Source organism: Bos indicus x Bos taurus, chromosome 29 (genome assembly GCF_003369695.1).
Source record: "Bos indicus x Bos taurus breed Angus x Brahman F1 hybrid chromosome 29, Bos_hybrid_MaternalHap_v2.0, whole genome shotgun sequence".
NCBI classification, from domain to species: Eukaryota; Metazoa; Chordata; class Mammalia; order Artiodactyla; family Bovidae; genus Bos; species Bos indicus x Bos taurus.
The window spans coordinates 44,784,053-44,807,826 of NC_040104.1; the positions used below are offsets into that span (position 1 = coordinate 44,784,053).

The window sequence follows — 23,774 nt, forward strand, 5'->3', positions numbered from 1 at the left end:
CCTCATGTATTTGTATGACTGCTTTATAATCTTCTACAACGATTGATCTAAAATCCTGTATTTTGGTTTCAGTATCTACTTACACATCTTATAATGTATGGAGAATGCCAAAAAGCTTTTTTTTAATGTGGGTTATGTTGATAGCTACTTGCCATTTTTAAAACTAAAACATAAGATTTGTAAATATTTATATAATAATATTAGTCATTCCATGCTAATATAAATACCATAATTTTATTTTTAAAAAAATAGTGGCATGACACTGATTTATATATTTGCCAAAAAAAAAAAAAAAAGACATCTGGATTCTATGTCTGCTTCCACATTCAACATATTATGACAAGATGTTTAATTGAAGACCTTGAAGAAAATCCATCTTCACACATACAAAATTGGAATAGGAACAGTGTTTTAAAAATATTTTTTGATAATTCTGGATCTTCTTTATCTTTCTCTACCAAAACTTAACTAGTATAATTTCTTAAATGTTCAGTTGTACTGTCAAAGCTGAAAGCAAATCAATAAGCTTTTTGTATTTGTTATATTAAAATTTGTTGATCTAGCTTACATTATGAATGATTTTTATCATAATTAGTTTGTAATATCACATATGGATCATTTGCAAAATACAGGTTCACTGCAATATGTAGATCTTTCAAATGCTGACATTTCTCATTGTACAATACTAAATGTCAAATTTATTAATATCACCAACAATCTCATGAAGAATGTCTTTAAATACTGAGAATCTGGCAAAATTACAATGATGGAATAAAACATTCCAAAATTCTAATTTTCGCTTGAAAGCTAAAATTTTCTCATTAGCAAAAAATATTATCAGTTGTGTTAAGTGACATACTTACTTTGAATACATTGTCTACCAAACTGCCTAATTCTGAATAATCATAGTTAATTTCTCAAGTGTGCCTTCAGGTAAAAATGGCATTCCTTGGAAAGTACTGTATATGGTTACTTCAGTTCTCAGCACAAGCATAAGGGCTTTTACTCTAGGTAACCATCATATTTCAAAATGCAGCAGAAATATTATATATGTAAAATATTACATGTGTATCCCATTCTGGCTTCCCTAAGTTGGCAGAGCAGAACTTAGAGCTCTGACACACTTCTAATCCTGCATCTGTTTCATGGTCCAGCACTAATCACTCTACTCTATGTGGGATGCTTAGAAGAAATTCTTTTGTGAAAACAGTGGACATTTTAGATGGCCAAAAATATAGAAGAATCATAGTCAACACACTAATAAAAGTATACATTTCTACTTCTGAGGAAGTAGATTAGATATACTTTTCCCTATTCCTCTTTGTTCTCTGACATGAGTCTCAGCAATATATTTCTGAATGTGTCTCCTCAGATAAAGGAAATAAAAGCAGAAATAAAAAATGAGACTATCTCAAGCTAAAAATCTTCTTCACAATTAAAAAAAGCAAAATGAAATGACAGTCTACTGAATGGAAGAAGATACTTGCAAATCATATATTTGATAAGGGGTTAATATCCCAATTATACAAAATTCATACAACTCAGGAGAAGGAAATGGCAACCCACTCCACTATTCTTGCCTAGAGAATCCCGTGGACAGAGGAGCCTGGTGGGCTGTTGTCCATAGGGTCGCAAAGAGTTGGACACAACTGAAGCGACTTAGCACGCATGCATGCATTGGAGAAGGAAATGGCAACCCACTCCAGTATTCTTGCCTGGAGAATCCCAGGGACAGAGGAGCCTTCTTGGCTGCCATCTATGGGGTCTCATAGAGTTGGACATGACTGAAGCAACTTAGCAGCAGCAGCATACAATTCAAAAACAGCAAAGAGAAAACAAAAAACACAGAACCTAATTTAAAAATGGACCGAGGAGTTGGATAGACATTTTTTCAAAGATGGTCAACAGGCAGAAGAAAAGATGTTCAACATCAGTAATTATTCAGTTCAGTTCAGTTCAGTCGTTCAGTCGTGTCCGACTTTTTGTGACCCCATGAATCGCAGCACGCCAGGCCTCCCTGTCCATCACCAACTCCCGGAGTTCACTCAGACTCACGTCCATCGAGTCAGTGATGCCATCCAGCCATCTCATCCTCTGTCGTCCCCTTCTCCTCCTGCCCCCAAGCCCTCCCAGCATCAGAGTCTTTTCCAATGAGTCAACTCTTCGCATGAGGTGGCCAAAGTACTGGAGTTTCAGCTTTAGCATCTTTCCTTCCAAAGAAAGCCCAGGGCTGATCTCCTTCAGAATGGACTGGTTGGATCTCCTTGCAGTCCAAGGGACTCTCAAGAGTCTTCTCCAACACCACAGTTCAAAAGCATCAATTCTTTGGCACTCAGCCTTCTTCACAGTCCAACTCTCACATCCATACATGACCACAGGAAAAACCATGGCCTTGACTAGACGGACCTTTGTTGTCAAAGTAATAATTATTAGGGAAATGCAAATCAAAACCACAATGAGATATCACCTCATACCTGTTAGAATGGCTTTTATCAAAAAGGCAAGAAATAAAAAGTACTGGACATGGGTTCAATTGCAGGTTAGGGAACTGAGATGCTGCAAATAATGTGACTTGGCCAAAAAAGAACGTTGAAGAAGATGGGGAGAAAAAAAGTACCCTCTACAACTGCTGGTGGGAATGCAAGTTTGTACAGCCACTGTGGAAAACATTATGAAGATTCCTCAAAACAATTAAGAATAGAATTACTGTATGAACCAGCTATTCCACTTCTGCATACTTATCTGAAGAATAAGAAAATATCAATTTGAAAAAATATATCCCCTGAGTCTGCCTTCAATGCAGGAGACCCGAGTTCAATCGCTGGGTTGGGAAGATCCCGGGAGAATGAAATGGCAACCCCGGTATTCTGGCCTGGAGAATTCTATGGACAGAGGAGCCTGACAGGCTACAGTCCATGGGGTTGCAGAGTCGGACTCAACTGAGCAACTAACACTACTTATGTTCATATATTCATTACAGCATTATTTATAAGGTATGAAAACAACCTAAATGTCCATCAGTGGATGAGAAGTAAAGATGAGATAAACACACACACACACAATGGTATATAACTCAGCCTTAAAAAACAGAAAATTTTGCCATTAACAAAAACATGGATGAACCTTGAGGGTATTAGGCTATATGAAATAAGTCAGGCAAAGACAGATATTCTATTATTTTACTAAAAAAAAACCAAAAGCCAAATAAATAAAAAGAAAATAGATACAGTGAACAGAATAGTGGTTACCAGAAGGGAAGGGGTTGAGAGAGAGCAGAAAGGGTAAATGGAATCAATTGTATGATAGATGGAACTAAACTTTTGCTATAGTGTGGACAGAAGCTCGGAGAAGGCAATGGCACCCCACTCCAGTACTCTTGCCTGGAAAATCCCAAGGATGGAGGAGCCTGGTAGGCTGTAGTCCATGGGGTCGCTAAGAGTCGGACTCGACTGATCGACTTCCTTTTCACTTTTCACTTTCATGTATTGGAGAAGGTAATGGCAACCCATTCCAGTGTTCTTGCCTGGAGAATCCCAGGGGCGGGGGAGCCTGGTGGGCTTCCGTCTATGGGGTCGCACAGAGTTGGACACGACTGAAGCGACTTAGCAGCAGCAGGACAGAAGTTGAATATAATGTTTAACACATGAAACATATAACATCACAAACCAATGTTACTTCAAAAAAATTTTTTAAATAAACTTTTTACTCTTAAATCTCAAGAAACTTACTTAGGAAAATCTGGTCTTTTAAAATATCACAGCTACAAATGCCAAGGGTTAACTCTAGTCTTCATCTTTTTAGAGCCAATCAATTTCATGCCAGAGACTATGAATAATTATCCTTGCCTTTTAAAAGTGAAATATAAGAGGATGAAAGTGATTATTTATTTATTTAGGTCAATTTCAGCAGAAATTTATATTACAGCTTTAGCCGGATCCAAGGGAATACATGTGAAATAGGAGCTTATCTTCAATGCTGAATGTGTGGTGAGATACCACTTTCCTCAAGATAAAAGCTATTCAGTTGTTTTTTTAAAAAAATTCATTAAGGTTACTACATTGTACAACTCTAGGGGCAACATCCAGATTTTATTGTATTGTGCTAGGGAATATATTATCATAAAATACAACATAAATGGTACTCCCTAGGGTTGTGTATTTTTATTGTCCTATAAATCTATTCTGTCTCAAAAATTAAAACTCAAAAAGAACTAACAGCTAACATTTATTGAGAGGTTACTACTAAATAAGGTGTTTTAGTATACAATTTATCTGCCTGGTATCAGCCTTGATTTCTATTATCCCCATTTCATAGATTTAAAAAAAGTATGTTGGAAGCCATCTGCTTGCAGCACATAAATCATAAGAGCTGAAATCCAAATGTAGATCATAAAACCTTGAATACAAATGCCGAATTCTGAGCTCATAATCTCATTGGGAAATGCTTAGATATATTATAAGGATACTCTGATCCTTGAAGAATGACTGTTACTCACCTCAAGTCCCTGTGCCCAGGGCACAGTGAGGCTAAATGGTACCAAAACATCAGAGTTTGAAGGAGACAGAAGTTTATTGCAGAAGAGGAGTGGTTCACGCCGTAAAAAAAAAAAAAAAAAAAAAAAAAAAACCCAAACTCCCAGAAGCCTTTCAGCAAAGTCCTTTTAAAGGCAAGGTGATGGAGGGACGTGGTTAATTGTTGCATACTTCTTGTTCTTGCAGCTGACCATGTGGGTCAGGTCACGATGTTCCTGTAAACCTCCAAAGCAACAAATGCTATTATCTGTTCTGCAAAATTTTATCTAAAAGTATAATACTCCTGAAGTTTAACAACCAGAGAAGGGACTCACAGAGCCTCCCTCAGATGTCAGAACAGGCTCCTTTCACACCTGCGGGGCAGCCGGTGCGAGGCCGGGCAGGAGGTCACCTCCACCATCGATGCTCCTCACAGTAGCCCACAGGCCCCCACTCCAGCTTGGGGCTGCTCGCCGGCTGTCACTGAGGGCGCCTCTGTTTCGCAGTTTTTACAAGCCAAACAAAGGGGCCCTGCCCTGCCCGGTGTCAGCGCTGGCAGGCAACTGGGCCAGGTTCCACAGACTGCCACCCTGGGAGACTGGTGCCATGGGGACCACTGTGACTCTAACCGTTGGTGGAGGGGACGGCTAACAGCACGCTGACAGCTGCTCCTGTTACACACTCTATTGAGCTCGACTTGAGACGTTGTGTAAGTCATTGAAGTTCACAGAGCACATCTTTTTCGTTTATAAAATGGAGATAGTATTTCTGTATTATCTCTGAATGTCCATGTATCAAATAAGATTATTGCTATTTAGTCAGTAAGTTGTGTCCAATTCCATGGACTGTTGTTGCCAGGCTCTTCTGTCCATGGGATTTCCCAGGCAAGAATACTGTAGTGGGTCACCATTTCTTCCTCCAATCAGATAATGTTTGTTAAATGTTAAATATTACAATGAAGAAAGTACTGTTTAGGATTTATTCAAAGTATTAGAATTGTTACCTTTGGTTATTAATTTTAACCTTATCTGTATTTATTTTTCTTTTCCATACTAGAATAAATTCAGAATCTTGTGACAGTGACTTCACAGTAGGTGACTTGAAAATAAAAGCTTTGAAAGCTTGTGAACTTGAAATTATAACTTAGGTGTTTAAAAAGGTAGAAAAGAATATATTGATAAAAAGGATCAGTTGTAATAAATACTTGAAGTATGGTAATTAATCAGGATAAGAAGCCCCATTTATATATACACCAACAGCAACTGTGATTTTAAGTATCTCTTCTGAGATTCCTTCCATATGCCGTGAGTTTCATAGGACATTGCTGAATTAGTCTATTTCTCCTGTTAAAATATTGTAAGAAAAAAACCCCAAAATAATGTGACTGAAAAAGTGGTTGCTTATTTTGCTCTGATGAAACAATGCAGAGGTAGATGATCTAGAACTGGTAGTACAATTCTATGGTCCTTGATTCCCAACTTCCACCTCTAGAAGGCATTCTAATGCCTTCACTCTAATCAGTAGGAAGCACACAAAATGGGGAAAGGAGCACATGCCCATTCCTATTTAAAGACCTACGTTGGATGAGTTTTTTATCAATTCTATTTTATCCCCATGGTCACACAGACATGGCCACACTTAGCTCTAAAGGGAAACTGGAAAATAAAACCTCCAGCCAGTAGCCATGTGCCCCACATTTAGTATAGTCATTATTTGGAAAAGAAAGGAATTAGTATTGGTAAAAAAAAAAAAAAAAAGTAGCAGCTTCTGTCACAGTGCCTTTTCCTAGTGTTCATTGAAGTGCATAAAATTAAAATCATATACCTTTACCACAGTATTATGTCTGGGTTTCATTTAAAACAAAACTAATTCTCTACTGGTAAATGAAATGCCAAGATATTCTTTTACTCCAGACTTTTCAAGTTATTAAACTTATGAGCATTTGTTTTACAAATGGAAATTAGAATGTATAAGAGAAACATGTTAAGATATTATAGACTGAATGTTTGTGTTCTTTCCAAATTCTTGTGTTGAAACTTTATCTCCTCCCCAGTGTGATGCTATTAGAAGTTGGACCTTTGAGATTCAATTGGGATTAGATGAGGTCATGTGGGTGGAGCCCTCATGAATAGGATTAGTGCCATTGTAAGTGACAACACAATTTTGCTTCACTTCTCTGCTGTCTACCATGTGAGGGTATACCAGAATGTAGCAGTTTGCAACCTGAAAGTGCTGTCATCAAAACTTGATCATGCCAGCACCCTAATCTCAGACTTTCAGCCTCCAGAACTCTGAGAAATAAATTTATGTTGTGTATAACACTCAGTCTATTGTACTTTGTTATGGTAGTCCAAACTGACAAGTCATAGAAGCTGTAACAAACAAACCCAATGGCCTAACCTAATAAAAATGGGTTGATTTCTTGCTCATGCCGAGTCCAGTGTGGATGTTAATGGCTGGTGAGCAGTCTTTCACATGACCATTTTAATGGCTTCTCTAAACCCCATCTCCCTGATGATCTTCTGCATCTTCTGGGAGATAAGGCAAAAGCGTATTTGGAGGGTCCCAGAGGAGGAATTGGAGAAGGCAATGACACCCCACTCCAGTACTCTTGCCTGGAAAATCCCATGGACAGAGGAGCCTGGTAGGCTGCCGTCTATGGGGTCGCACAGAGTCGGACACAACTAAAGTGACTTAGCAGTTAGCAGAGGAGGAATATATGGGCCAAACCTGAAAGTGATCTACCTGCCTACTGCCCACATTCCACTGTCCACAATTCATTGACAAGGCCAAAACTGGGTATGAGTTTGGTTGTGAGTAGGAGTTTGAGGAAATGGGTTTAGTGAACATATTAACAGATGTGTGTTAGGTCTTTCTGTTTGAGCCTTTTCAATTTTTTACACTTTAGGATCTAGTAATTGCTTGGGATTTTAGTTTTGGTCTAGGACGCCTCACTTATGTTGAAGCCTCAATTCTTGACTGAGAAAAAGTAAATTATTTTCTCTCACGTGCCATTATTTACTTTTCTCCATTTTCTATAAAATTTTCCCACTTAAGCTCGTTTTCCAACAAGTATAAAAAGGCTATGAAATTCTGTTTTCCTTAGCCATTCCATGTCCTTTTTTTCTATGGAACTTCCCAAAATATATTCCATTATTTATGGGTGAATAATTATTTATATTAATATGGTTTGTTTGAGAAAAGAATTGCCTATCTCTCCTCTCCTAACATCTATTATCATCTACATGCTGAGCAACACCATACCTATTTTTCATACAAGCTCAGGGTCTTCTCTATATGTAATTAACTATTCCCTCAGGAGAATATTGATAGGATCACCTATTAAATAAAAGCATAAGAGCCAATTCAGGGCCAAGATCCATTTTACTCAATCATAAACCTTGGAATACTAAAGGCATGTTCCAAAAATTTCAGCTTAACTGATTTTATAATTATGCTATTGTACTTGGAAATTGTTTGTAAAAATAAATCAAGGACTTAAATTTAAAATAAGGTCAAATAAAATTATGCTAGCAACTGGAGTTACATGGTTTTAGAAAGAAAAATATTCCATATTTATTTATTCAACAAACTTTTATAAAGTATCCACTCTGTGCAGGCACTTTGCTATTCACTAGGAATTATTGTCGTTTAGTTGCTCAGTTGTGTCTGACTCTGCGACCTCATGGACTGCAGCATGCAAGGCTTCCCTGTCTTTCACTATCTCCTGGAGCTTGCTCAAACTCATGTCCATTGAGTTAATGATGCCATCCAACCATCTCATCCTCTGTTGCCCCTTCTCCTGCCTTCAATCTTTCCCAGCATCAGGATCTTTTCTAATGAGTTGGCTCTTCAGGTGGCCAAAGTATTGGGACCTCAGCTTCAGCATCAGTCCTTCCAATGAATGTTCAAGGTTGATTTCCTTTAGGATGGGCTGGTTTGATCTCCTTGTAGTCCAAGGGACTCTCAAGAGTCTTCTCTAATACCACAGTTCAAAAGCATCAGTTCTTCGGTGCTCAGCCTTCTTTATGGTCCAACTCTCACATCCATACATGATTACTGGAAAAACCACAGCTTTGACCTCATCCATCAGAGGGCAAACTGAATGAAAACCACTAGCACAGAAAACTAATCAAACTGATCACAGGGATCACAGCCTTGTCTAACTCAATGAAACTATGGCCCATGTAGGGCCACTGAAAGCAGATGGGTTATGGTGGAGAATTCTAACAAAACATGGTCCACTGGAGAAGGGAATGGCAAACAACTTCAGCAGTCTTGCCTTGAGAACCTCATGAACAGTATGAAAAGGGGAAAAGATATGACACCAGGAATAACTAACAAATATGATGCAGATGTTTTTGTCTTGGAATTTACAGTGTAATTAAGAACTGGGTGGTGAATAACTATAATCTAAAGAAAATAAATGACTAAAAGCGGGGAATTATGAGTATTATTAAATAGAGGGGACCTAAACAAGTGTTTACTGTCAGAGAAACTCTGAGGATCTGATATTCTCAGAGATGAACTGGAATGTCAGGTAAGGTCCAAAGGAAAAAAAGGGAAAAAATGCAAATTTTTTCAGTCTGCTAAAAAATAGTCATGGAAATTCCCAGAGTCCCTTGTAATTAAAAACCACTGCCGACATCAATGTAGCCCTACATTTTCAGTTCCTGACAGCCTTTCATATCCATTATCTTAATTACTCCTTTCAAATGACTAATAACATATTCATTATTACACTCGTAGATGAAGGACTGAGATTCAGAGAATTTAACTTGACAAGGTTACACAGCTAATAGGTAGTAAAGTTAGACCATCACCAGGGTAGGTCATATCCCCAAGTCTTCCAAATAGAGTTTTATAGGAACCATAAGGTTGTGGTTAACAGATTTGTTGTTGTTGTTTAGTCACTAAGTTGTATCCAACACTTAGAGGACAAAGCTCCTCTGTCTATGGGATTTCCCAGGCAAGAATACTGGAGTGGGTTGCCATTTCCTGCATCGGCAGGCAAATTCTTTACCATTCAACCACCAGGAATCCCAGTTAACAGATTGCTGCTGCTACTGCTGCTGAGTCGCTTCAGTCATGTCCGACTCTGTGTGACCCCATAGATGGCAGCCCACCAAGCTCCCCTGTCCCTGGGATTCTCCAGGCAAGAACACTGGAGTGGGGTGCCATTTCCTTCTCCCATGGTTAACAGATTACCTGGGTTAAAATCCTGATAACTATTACTTACTAATTAGTTGACCTTTGGTCACTGTCTTGACTTGAATTACTTCATTTACAAACTAAGGAAAATCACAATACCTACCTCATACATCGTTGTAAAATTTACGTTATCTTTACAGATATCTGTAAATGCGTATCTATTAATGGAAAATTTTCATTAAGTGATAAAGTCACTCTCTTGCATGTTGATGCTTAGTCTATTTTTTAACTCCATTTAGAAAGTAAATTCTAAACAATGGAATAGACCAGTATTTGAGACCTCCAGTGGACAAAAAATGTTTCAGAAACATTATATATTATATATTTCAGAAACGTTATATATATAAGATCTAAGCTGAGCTGATATCCAAATTGTAGCAAAATGATAGTACTTTCTACTTAGAAAGATTCATAAAAGCAATCTTTGAGATGGAGTTATATCTCTAGTCTAGAAACTTTTTTAAAATGAAATACCAAAAATTTAAATAAAGACAGAGTCAGTATTACTGATTTTTCTTTTCACCTTGCACTCTGCATGGTATTGATGCTGGTAGACAGCCCTCTAAAATAGGAACTAGGATCCTGCATGGCTAAAAATAAAAGCAGAAAGGAAAAGAGCAATTGCCTGGGAAGCTGATGGATGGAGTGGGGTGATGGAAGAGGAATTGACAACAGCAGCAAGTGACAATGAATATCAAGGGAAAAGAAGGAAAAATATAGTCTACAAACATTTGACATTCAGCAAGGGAATTGCATTTGACAGAGTCAAACACTGGATAAACATCTGACCTTGTGTATTGGTGGCATTACCAAATAATTCCAAACTTCTCTGTGTTTTGTGACAAAAATCTGATTGATTCAACTGACTACATGCCTTTGAAGTTCTATAACACAAAGCTTTTAAGGTAGTCATCTAAAGACAGTGGGAATGTCCATAATATCAAGGGCCTTCTCTATGCTTAAAGAGTATTTTATAGAAAACGGGGCTGGATACGATGCCTTGTGTTTTTTTGTTTGTTTGTTTGTTTTAAGTTTTTTTTTAACGTGGAACATTTGTAAAGTCGGTATTGAATGTGTTACAATATTGCTTCTGTTTTATGTTTTGGTTTTTGGCTGCAAGGCATGTGGTATCTTAGCTCCCTGACCAGGGGTCGAACACACAACACCTGCATTGGAAGGTGAAGACCAAAGCAACTGGACCACCAGGGAAGTCCTCGATGCTTTGTTTTGTTTTTTTTCCCCACAACTTTTTTCATAAAAAGAATTAAGGGAATTCCTTAAAAAGAATTAAGGGTACTGTTATAACTAGAAAAAAAGATCTGCTGTCATCTTAATGTATTTATATTTCAATACAATTAATAAATCTGCACCGAGTAAGGGAGTATAACAGAATGATTGAGAGCAGAAATCTGCTCGATAACTAGCCCAAATTCTGGCTTCACCACTTACCAGTTGAATGACCTTGGATAAACCAGTGAATCTTTCTAAGCATTAGTTTCACCACCTGAAAGTTGCTTCAATTGTATCCTCTTTACAGAGTTACTGTGAGGATTGTTTCATAACTATGTAATAAAACAGCCCACTACACAGTAGTTGAGAGCATAGTAAAAGCAGTAATCTCTGTTGCCAAGTGGTAATTAAGTCATAACAAAGATATGAATTATACTTCCATTTATAATTAAACTATGAAGATGAGGCTTTGTAATTTGTTAGCCTAGGGAAGACTCTTTTTTAAATTGAAGGTTGATGAATGTAAGCACACCTATGAAAAAATTCAAACATTTTCAAGTGATTTTAATCAAAGCATCTTAAAAATAATTACCCTTAGTATAAATAGAATCTTTACTAATTATACTTTCCTGCAGCTAACTTTGTATGCTAAGTTGCTTCAGTCATATCTGACTCTTGTGTGACCTCATGGGCTGTAGCCCATCAGGCTCTTCTGTTCATGGGATTCTCCAGGCAAGAATCCTGGAGTGGGTTGCCATTTCCTTCTCCAGGGTATTTTCCAACCTAGAAATTGAACCTACATCTCGTCTCTTATGTCTCCTGCATTGGCAGGTGGGCTCTTTACCCCTAGCACCACCTAACTTTATTTGATGTTGATTTTTTTTTCATCTGTGCATATGTATGCTCTTACACATTCATAGCAATAACTCATATACAAGTTTATAGATATGAAAGAGGAGAAAAACAATGATATAGGGAGAAAATATGGGATTTGAAATGAGATGATTGATACAGTTTTGGAATTAGCCATTCAGAAGACATGTGACTTTTAATGTGTCATCTAGATTTTCAATCTCATTAACTTTATTTGTAGCATAAGCATGCTGAGCTTTATTCTGTCTCCTTTATGTGAGGAACATACAAGTGTGTGCTAATTCATACCTGCTTTGAGAGTTGACAATACCTTTTCCCGACCCTTTACTCAATGAGACCCAGTTGGTACTTTGAAAGAAACAATCATGGGACTATTTACATTATGGAAATTGACAGACAGTACAAGTCGATATATTCTCCACTACCACCCTCATTTTTCCTCTGAGATAAGGTTAATATTTTTCTAGTACATTACTGGGAATGTCAAGTGAAAAAATGCTTTATGAACTCTAACATGTTATGCAAATATGTTATAATATTCATTACAGAAAATTATAAATAGAGTGACAATCTGTGAGTTGCATATGAAAGTATCATTAAATGATCTTATCTAATTAAAAAGCAGAGACATAAATGAGCTTGTAGGATACATTTAAATGATTTAATAGACTTCTGTATGATAGAAATGCCCTATCAAATCAAGCTGATGAAGGAATATTATATATAGAAATTTTGCAGTATGACTAACCATCCTTGTTTGCCCGAGACTATGTGGTTTTCCAGAATTAAGATGAGCTATATAATTTCCAGAATATATCACAAAATGAAAACATGAAGCAGTTCATTCAAAAATTATTAAAAATTTCAAGATAGCAACAGCAAAGCATTAAACCAGATATAGATAGGTTTGTGTGAGGAACACTCAGTTGCAATAAAGCTGGCTCTACCTAGGACCCAGGACTTTTAGTGCTAAAATCAGAATAGACTGGGGGAAACAGAGACTAAGATGGTTGTGACTCTACCTTTGCTTCAAAAATAGTTAGCATTAAATTAACATTAATGTATTATCAAAGACTTATCACACCTAATGAAGTATACCAACTGTAGGAGGTACTATCAATTCAGTCATAAGTAAGGACAAGGAAGAGAAGACAGCTTGAATACCACTTTGCCTATAAGACGTTTGCTTGATTCAGTCTGTGCCATTTAGTGAACTAAATGATTCTACTGTGACTCCTGAGTTTTCCTGAATGCACAAGTCTAAGAATATGGAATGCCATTTAAAATTTTACCTTAAAACAACCTTCAGACAAATTGTAAATGAAGACTGAACCATTATGATTAATGTGTAAGAAAATTTTATAGATATGATTATAAACTGGAGATAAGATCTAAGAAATGTTGAAAAAAATCACTGGATAATGTAAATCACATGTATACTGTGTAAATATGTATATAAACAAAAGGATTACATGTCATTTTCTTTGCATACACACACACACAAGTATACATATACACACATGAACATTGGTGTTACCAAGAGGAGAAATCAGTCTGATATTTAAAATAAACCATTTCAAGTGATAATACAGAAAATAATTCTACTTTCTTTATTGAGTTCATGGAGATGACTATAATTTTGACTGGTTTCACCATTGTCTTTGGGCAAACAATGAAAATTAGAGCAGCAGTTCTCTAATGCAGACTTTAGTGTGCCTTAGAACCACGGGAAAGACTTTTTAACACAAATGGTGAGTCCCAGTGACTTTCTGATTCACAGTTTTTGGTAGCGTTTGAGTGTTTGCATTTCTAAGCAATTTACACAATTTGTGGATCATTTGTGACCTTCTGTGCTGTGTGTGCTGTGTCGCTCAGTCATGTCCAACTCTCTGAGACCCCATGGACTGTATGTAGCCCTCCAGGCTCCTCTGTCCATGGGGATTCTCCAGGCAAGAATACTGGAGTGGGTTGCCATGCCCTCCTCCAGGGGATCTTCCCAATGCACAATCGAACCCAGGCCTCCCCACTACAGGCAGATTCTTTACCAATTGAGCCACCTGGGAAGCCCAAGAATACTGAAGTGCGTAGCCTATCCCTTCTCCAGAGGAACTTTCTGACCCAGGAATCAAACCAGGGTCTCTTGCATTGCAGGCAGATTCTGCACCATCTGAACTGTGACCTTTTAACTGCCATCTAATAATTACAGGGTAAACAGTCACCCACAACCGTGTTTGCTTCATTGCTTTGTTCCCCATAGTTGAAGAGACTTCCTGAGTCAAATTAAAAATATTTTTAATAAACATAAATGCTAATTAATTATGACTGTAGAGCTAGCACTTTGTGTAAGAAACCTTGAAGTTGGAATGAAAGTTAATGCTTCATTGTAACTAGGGACTTGCACAGGTCCGAGGATCCTTTTTGATCTACAGTATTATATTTCTGCTGCAAGTCATCTAAATTATAAACTTTTGAAAAGTACTCAACCATGAAATACAACCTCGTAAAATCATTGTGTGTAACCCTGTGAGGCTATGTACTTCATAGTTCCAGAAGAAAGCTGCACCAGGAGAGTGAATTGGAATATAGCTGGGGAGGGTAGGGAGGGGGGAATGCTATCAACCGTCCCTTCTCTTTGATCTTTACATGCATCAATGTACATTTTTCTATCTTCTGTTTGGTTTTTTCCTCCAGTTATATCCCTGAAACTCTATGAAATGTTAAAATAGGTTAGAGAAGCACTTAAAATTAAATAAATTCAATGTACTCTGTTCTAAAAATTTAACCATGTATTTTTTCACATTTTAGACTCCAACAGACATGATAAAATGTAACATTTATAGCCCAGCTTCCTAGAAAGGAGTATACTGAATTAGATAATACATGTGAAAACGCCTACCTAGTGCCTGCTTTGTAGTAGTTGCTCAATTTTTTAAAACATCATTTTCATGGGTACACATTGGAGCAGTCATCAATATGAAAATATTTCAAGGTAGAAGTTCATGATGTGGAATTTTAAAGACAGAAGCATTTTTAGACTGTCACAATATAGGAGGAAAATATTTTAGGTGAAGAAAATAATATATTCAGAGGTAAAGTTTTTTAAGTGTGAGTTCAAGTTTAGAGGTTAGAGAGCAATTTTGCCTAAATCATTGAATTTCCACCCTGTTTGCACATTAGAACCACCTGGGGAGTTTTTAAAACTCCAAGTGCCTAAGCCCCACTCTGTACCAATTAAATCTGAATCTCCAGGGCTCAGAGATAGGCATCAATATTAAAAAACAAGCGAACAAACACAAAAACTCTCCAGAGTGCTATTGGGAAAGAAACGAAAGAGAAAGATAGATGGAGTGACAAGCTGAAATTTCCTATTGTTATCATCAGCCTGAAACTGTGTTTATTAATTTCCCATAGGAATGTAGCACGCAGACGTGAAGGCATAACAAAGAGTAATTTGGGCAACTGTCACTGCCCTTCACAAAGAACTTTGAGCCATTTTGGCATTTGTGACTGCTAACAAGGTCCCTGCTGGCTTATTAGACTTTCCATCCATGGGGAACCCTTGGACAAGAGAGAGGCAATAATGCATTCTGCACCTTGCTGATGATAGTCAACGGATGAGAATAGCAAGTCACTAAATTCATCTCATAGGGCATAATAAAAGGTTTTCAAGGTGTGTCAGCAAGTCAATATGAACACTACCCTGGTTTAGTGTGCAGAAAAGAGCATGGCATTTGAAATCAGTCAGAGCCATAGTCAATTCCTTGATTACCTTGGTTTCTAGCTTGAATTTAAGTGTGTTTTTTTAACTTCCATTAAGTCTTCTCATCTGAAAACTTGGGACAGTGATAATATTCACCCCTGGGATTCAAATGAGATCATGTACATGAAAGATATTTGAAAAGTTTGATCTATAGACTAGAATTCCTCTTGGACTCGCTCTTCCAAAAGGGAATAAAATCTTGGCAAAAGAAACTACTGATGTTGGTGTTATTTTTTCTATTTTTTCAAGGTGATTCACCAGGCAAAAAATGAATTGTGGGAAGAAGTAAAATAGAAAATAAATTATTCACATTTTATATTATTTACATCCATGACATTCTCTTTATTTGGTCACTTAACAAGTAGGCACATAGAGCTCTTTAAAGGTCCCTTGTAGATTTTATGGAGAGCACTGTTATTTTTCCTCCTCCCAATCTTTACAGGATGGTATCAGTGAAGAATTGAGAAGTATTTTTTAAGGCTTTTTTAAAAATTGATGTATAGTTACTGTATAATATCATATGTTACGGGTGTACAACATACTGATTCACAATTTTCAAAGGTTATCTTTCATTTATAGTTATTATAAAGTATTGGCTATATTCCCTGTCTTGTACAATATATCCTTGTAGCCTATTTTACACCTAATAGTTCATACTTATTCACCTATCCCTATACCGGCCCTTCCCCCCTTCTCTCCTCACTGATGGTTTCTAAATTCTTCTCCATATATGTGAGTCTGCTCCTTTTTTGTTATACTCAGTAGTTTGATATATTTTTTAGATTCCACATATAAGTGATATTATACACTATTTGGCTTTCTCTATCTGACTTATTTCATTCAGTGTAATGCTCTCCAAGTCCATCCATGCTGGTGCGAATGGCAAAAGTTCTGTCATTTTTAGGGCTGGAATAGTATTCTACTGTGTGTATACAAACACACACATATATACATTGTATCTATCTGTATATACATATAATATATATATATATACATATACACACATATATACATATACACATATACACATATATATATACATATACATATGTTGAGAAATATTTTATATTTTCTTTTAAATACAAAGATGTGCAAGGTTCTGTTTCTGACTATGGAAAATCAAAGCAAACTCTTTGGTTTCTGTTTCTAAGGACTTTCCAGTCCTATTTTAAGACATCAGATACACATAGTCCGTTTAAAATTGTTAATATAATCAGATTGTCTGTATTAACAATTTGGTATTTATCACAAAGAGGTTGGGTGTTTGTCCAACCTATACCTTTGAACTATTTCTGAGCACATAACACCATATATTCTGACAAACCCCACATGCTTCTCATTCAAATACCCTTCATAAGAACATTGGAGACTTTCCTAGATGCATCATCTGGCAAGTTAGCAAAAAAAATGAGTACAGAAACTCTAGCCTAGCTGAAAACATGCTTCGAATAGCAATCTAGTTTTCAAGATCACCCTGACGCATCTATTGTTGGCTGAGGGCAAGCAGGCAGGCTTTTGTAGAGAAATCGAGTTTAGGAGAGGTTTCCCAAGTGGTGCTAGAAAGAATCTGTGGCCAGTGCAGGAGGTGGAAGAGACATGGGTCTCATCCCTGGGTCAGGAAGATCCCCTGGAGAAGGAAATGGCAACCCACTCCAGTACTCTTGCCTGGTAAATCCCAGGGACAGAGGAGCCTGGCAGGCTACAGACCATGGGGTCATGAGTCAAGAAGTGTGTGATGCTGGGAAGGATCCTTAAGGTGGAAATTTGTGGCAAAAGCAGTTTTTCTGCAGTTGGGGTGGCCCATATTCTTGGTTAGCAGCTCTCTGGATAGGCACCGATTTCTCAGATGCAGCAAACTTACACAAATGATAGGTGCTATTCAGGAAGCATTTGTCTTGTGCTAGATTCTATACTAATTGTAGCACACTTGCTATAAAAGTGAGAGAAATTGTTTGATAAATAGACAAATAGATGAGGAAACAATGGAAACACTGAGAGACTTTATAGTGTTTGGGCTCCAAAATCACTGCAGATGGTGACTGCAGCCATGAAATTAAAAACCGCTTGCTCCTTGGAAGAAAAGCTATGACCAACCCAGACAGCATATTCAAAAGTAGAGATATTACTTTGCCAACAATGGTCTGTCTAGTCAAAGCTATGGCTTTTCCAGTAGTCATGTATGGATGTGAAAGTTGGACTATAAAGAAAGCTGAGCACCGAACAACTGATGCTTTTGAACTGTGGTGTTGGAGAAGACTCCTGAGAGTCCCTTGGACTGCAAGGAGATCCAACCAGTCCATCCTAAAAGAAATCAGTCCTGAATATTCATTGGAAGGACTGATGCTGAAGCTGAAACTCCAATACTTTGGCCACCTGATGCGAAGAATTGACTCACTGGAAAAGATCCTGATGCTCTGAAAGATTGAAGGCAAGAGGAGAAGGGGACAACAGAGGATGAGATGGTTGGATGGCATCACCGACTCAATGGACATGAGTTTGAGTAAACTCCGAGAGCTGGTGATGGACAGGGAGCCCTGATGTGCTGCAGTCCATGGGGTTGCAAAGAGTCAGACAGGACTCCGTGGCTGAACTGACTGACTAAGGGTATGAGAGATGGGTATTAATTATTCCCTCTTTTACCAGTGAAGAAAACAAGGCTCACAAAACATAACGAGAAAAGTAATACTTTCAGTAAGAAACGTAGAATTGAAACCCAGTTTGGTCTTCTCTAAAAGTCTTTTCTCTACAAACAGTATCTTCAAATTGCTAAAAAAAAAAAAAAAAAACACCACTACAGGTTCACTAAGACACTTTAAAGGTTACCTCGCACAGAGAGTTTTAAGAAAATTTATTTCCAGATCTTTCTTCCAAATATACTTTACTAAAATGACTCTGAATGAAAAATCTCCTGAGATTCTTCTTTACCACATACCCTTGCATAATCTCCCTTCAACTTTTCAGAAGAAAGGCGTACCTCTAGCCTATATCCCTACTTATCACAGTACACTCCCAGAAGGGGTAAAATCATACGAGGTACTAAAGCAGCAGAGAACTCAGAATATTGATGCCAGTGTTGCTGGAATGAATGGCTCTAACGAAAAGTAGCGAGTATCTTGAAAGTTAAGTGCTTTGTAAACAAAAGCACTTATAGCTACTTTCATCAGAGAATTTTTGTTTGAGTTGTCAGTGATGGATTAGATTATTTTCATGCTGAATCAGCTATGTCATTTTTGGCATATACTAAGAAAAGACTTTAAGTAATTAAGTGAAATTCCTATAAAAATCTTTTTATTACCATCTAGTTTTTTATGAGAATTAAGTTTTCAGGACTAATGGTTTTTTGTTGTTGTTTGTTTGTTTTCTTTTTTAATTTGATTTTATTTTTTAACTTTACAATATTGTATTGGTTTTGCCATATATCAACATGAATCTGCCACAGGTATATATGTGTTCCCCATCCTGAACCCTCCTCCCTCCTCCCTCCCTGTACCATCCCTCTGGGTCGTCTCAGTGCACCAGCCCCAAGTATCCAGTATTGTGCATCGAACCTGGACTGGCGACTCGTTTCATATATGATATTATACATGTTTCAATGCCATTCTCCCAAATCATCCCACCCTCTCCCTCTCCGACAGAGTCCAAAAGACTGTTCTATACATCAGTGTCTCTTTTGCTGTCTCGTATACAGGGTTATTGTTACCATCTTTCTAAATTCCATATATATGGGTTAGTATACTGTATTGGTGTTTTTCTTTCTGGCTTACTTCGCTCTGTGTAATAGGCTCCAGTTTCATCCACCTCATTAGAACTGATTCAAATGTATTCTTTTTAATGGCTGAGTAATATGCTGAGCCTTATTCTTTCTAGCAACGACTGTTGTAGGGTATTGTAGATATCTGCGATAATTTTTAACTAAGGGACGTTAGTCACTCAGTCATGTCTGACTCTTTACAACCGCATGGACTGCACCCCACCAGGCTCCTCTGTCCATGGGATTCTCCAGGCAAGAATACTGGAGTGGGTGAGTGAGTGAGTGAAGTCGCTCAGTCGTGTCTGACTCTTTGAGACCCCATAGACTATAGCCTACAGGGCTCCTCCATCCATGGGATTTTCCAGGCAAGAATGCTGGAGTGGGTAGCCATCCCTTTTCCAGAGGATCTTTCCAACCCAGGGATCGAGCCTGATCTCCTGCATTGCGGGCAGATACTTTACTGTCTGAGCCACCAGGGAAGCCCTTTTAAAGAACAATCTTCCATAAATATTGTTAATAAATGAATTTTCAATAAAACTTTACTTTTTACATTTAATAACTTATTTTGTAAAATATTTAGTGTTACATCGTTCTAATAAAATATGTATTACTAAAATTTTTAATGACAATCTAGATTATATTGTCACATGAAGTTTTTAAAAGGTAATTTTAACTTTTATACCTAGTTTTGTTTCAGAAAAGTATGATAGGCTGATGAATTTTTAAAAAATATTTCAAGCATAATATATAACATTTTGGCATATTCCTGTGGGAAAACAGAACAAGAACATGAGATCTAGTGAAAAAAAGGAAATCCTATAAAATTTCAGACTATAATAGAAGAGTTTGTTTAGGTACTTTTGATATGGATGATGGCAAATATCAAATCATTACACTGGATACCTTTTTATAAAGTGATTTCAAATTTTTATTTTAAAATTTATACTATTTGCAATATCTACACCTGAATTTTTTCCTCTAAAACTATTTGCAATTATAATTAAAGCAATTTAGAAGCTACTTAAAATATGTGAGAGCATACATAAAAGATGGTTTTAAAGCTTTCATTTTGTTCTACTCAAAGATAAAGCTTAAAGACCATTGCTCTACAAAAATTCCCCCCATGATATATGACTTATTACTAATAGAAAAAGCAATAAACCAATGCATTTAAGAGCTTAAGTTCTGGAATAAAACAGGTTTATGTTCCAACCTTAGCTTCTGTTGTTTGCTTTTTAATCTTAGACAGTTTGCTTAAACTCTCTAAACTGCTTTATCCAAATCTACATAACAGAGATTATGAAGATATCTAATTTGTAGAATCATTCTGAAGGTTACATGAAAATAATCATGTTAAGCTTTTAGAAAAATCCCTGCACATGTTAAGAACCATGTATATACAATCTTGGGCTTCTCAGGTTGCGCTCGTTGTAAAGAATCCACCTGCCAATGCAGGAGAAGCAAGAAATGTGGATTTGATCCCTGGGTCAGGAAGATCCCCTGGAGAAGAAACGGCAACCCACTCCAGTATTCTTTCCTGGAAAATCCCATAGACAGAGGAGCCTGGTGGGCTACAGTCCATGGTCCTCAAAGAGTCAGACATGACTGAGCAACTGAGCACACACACACATACACAATCATAAAAGTTGTCATACACGAGCAAAGTCAGAGGGGAGAAAGAAGTGTGTGCTCTTGGGCTAAGCTTCCGGAGGTAGCTGGGCTTGATACTGTCTCTGAGAATGAATATAAAAGCTCAAAAGGAGGAGACAAAAACATCAGCTAAAGGGGCAGAGATACTGTCACCCACAAATGTAGGAGAAAACAAAGCATTGAACTCAAAAGTCAAGAGCTGCACTTTAAAAATGGAGCTGACAACGAAATAATCCTAATTGTTTGAAAGGAAGCTAGTTTCCCTCTGCCTCCTATTGTCTGCACTGTTTCTATCCTACCTTTTAAAAAAAATTATAACCTCACAGTTTCTGTTTTCCTGATAAGGCTAAATTTTGAAATTCAATATGTCCTTGGCATTTTCCTTTAGCTTGGTTCTGATTTACAGTTTAACTCTGTTCCTCCCTCTTTGTTTGATTTTAAATCTGAGTTCTATTTTTGTTTTGTGTTTTCCCTGAATGGACACTGAAATGATATCATACTTCACCTATTCCCTGGTAATGTATGGGAGAGAACACAGAACATCAAGAGCTCAGATATTGCCGTCTAACTGATATGGGTTAAAATACCAACTCTGCTACTACCTTGCAAGCTTGGAAAACTCAGGACTTTTCTAAGCTTCATTTTTCTCTTCTTTCCAGTAGGGATAATTTCTAATCAGTAGAGCTACTGCAAAGACTGAAGGACTTATGTCACAGAAAGCATTTAGCTCAATTAATATACAGAAAAAAATAACTCTTATCATAATTATTATTCCTGGTGCAATGAATAGAGCCGTTTAATGGAGTCCTGATTAACTTGGAAATATTTTGCAAAATGAAACACATTACCCGAAGTCCTCCAGACTGTCAAAGATGAATTGTAATGTCAGTGGTCACAAGTTTTAATTTTTCTCTGGAATCAGAAATAAAAAAAGTAACCACCAGAACTAGAGGGCAAGAGGACACATAACAGCTGGAAAGATCTGTTTTTAAGTGCTGGTACAGACTGAAGTGAGAGTGACTATGCTGATTATTACAAAAAGATCTTATTACTTTTTAGGATCTAAAGGAGGAATAGTAGGCAGAAGCAACAGGATGGAACACAGACTGGCTTAGCCAATTCCATCTGGCTAATCAGTCCATTGTGACCAGATTAATACCATTCAACTCTACAAAGATTTACTAAATGCTCACTGGGTATCTAGAATATGAACAATCCCAATACAGAATGCATTTTATGATTGACTTTATTGTTTTGAATCAGGCAATTATTTTTCAAGTGCAGTTGTAAACCAAATGAGAAACTCACTTAGATTTTCAATCATTAAAACAAACTACTTCCCCCCCCCTCCAATTTTCTTTTTGCCAACAGGATTTGCTGATCCAGTTACTGGGATAGCAGATGCCTCTCAAAGCAGTATGCACAATGCCTTGCACATCTACATGAACGGAACGATGTCTCAGGTACCAGGATCTGCCAATGATCCCATCTTCCTTCTTCATCACGCGTTTGTTGACAGGTTGGTTGGCACTACATAAATTACGTGCTTATTGGTTTTAAATGTAGTGGATGTCAAGAAGATGTACAAAAAGCCAACAGGTCCATAAAAAGATGCTCGGCATCACTAGTCATTGCTGCTGCTGCTGCTAAGTCGCTTCAGTCGTGTCCGACGCTGTGCGACCCCATAGACAGCAGTCCACCAGGCTCTGCCATCCCTGGGATTCTCCAGGCAAGAACACTGGAGTGGGTTGCCATTTCCTTCTCCACTGCATGAAAGTGAAAAGTGAAAGTGAAGTCGCTCAGTTGAGACCGACTCGTGGTGACCCCATGGACTGTAGCCCACCAGGCTCCTCCATCCATGGGATTTTCTAGGCAAGAGTACTGGAGTGGCTTGCCATTGCCTTCATCACTAGTCATTAGAGAAATGCAAATTAAAACCAAAATGAAACAGTACTTCTTGCTTGTTAGAATGGCCATCAACAAAAAAACGAGAGATAGACACTGGCCTGGATGTGGAGAAAGGGGAATCCTTGTGCAGTGTTGGTGAAATTTGTAAATTGATATAGCCATTATGGAAAATGCTATGGAGGATCCTCAAAAAATTAAAAATACAACCGCCATATGATCCAGCAGTCCCAATTCTGGGAACGTATCCAAAGAAAACAAAACACTTAACTCGAAAAAAGCACTCCTACCTTCATAGCAGCATTATTTACAATGACCAGCATGTGGACACAACATAAGGGTCTATCAATGGATGAATGGTTGAAGAAGTTGTTACCATCTCCACCTCACTCATGTTCCCAAGAACATGGATATAGTATCAAATAAGTAAGTGGAAGATTATTAAGCAGATTTTATTGTTTTCTTGGCAACTTTAATATTATAATAGAATTAAGTAATATCCCATATCAAGTTTTATTCAGAGATCAATTTTCAAGAAAGTATATAAGTACCAAAATTATGATAGCAAATAACATCAAAACCACCAAACCTAGACATCAAGGCAGAAGGAAGAGTGTTGGGAATAATATCCTACCAGAACAGATTAAACTCTGTTTGCTGTTGTTGTTCAGTCACTCAGTCTTGTATGACTCTTTGCAACCCGATGGACTGCAGCATGCCAGGCTTCCTTGTCCTTCACTGTCTCTGGGAGTTTGCTCAAACTCATGTCCATTGAGTCAATGATGCCTCTCACCATCTCATCCTGATTACTGAGTCATTTTTATGTCATATTATCTTTGTGAATTTTTGGCATTTTTTTGATCTTTGGTGCCATCCTGTGAAC

The 23,774-nt window shown here is 37.4% G+C and overlaps 1 protein-coding gene across 1 annotated transcript in view; it reads left to right on the forward strand.

Moving 5' to 3' along the window:
• TYR (tyrosinase) overlaps positions 1-23,774 on the forward strand; it is a 108,997-nt gene that overhangs the window by 23,450 nt on the left and 61,773 nt on the right. Inside the window, exon 3 of the mRNA XM_027532405.1 lies at positions 22,358-22,505. Within this exon, the coding sequence (XP_027388206.1) occupies positions 22,358-22,505 (148 nt within the window). The remainder of the gene's footprint in view (positions 1-22,357; positions 22,506-23,774) is intronic.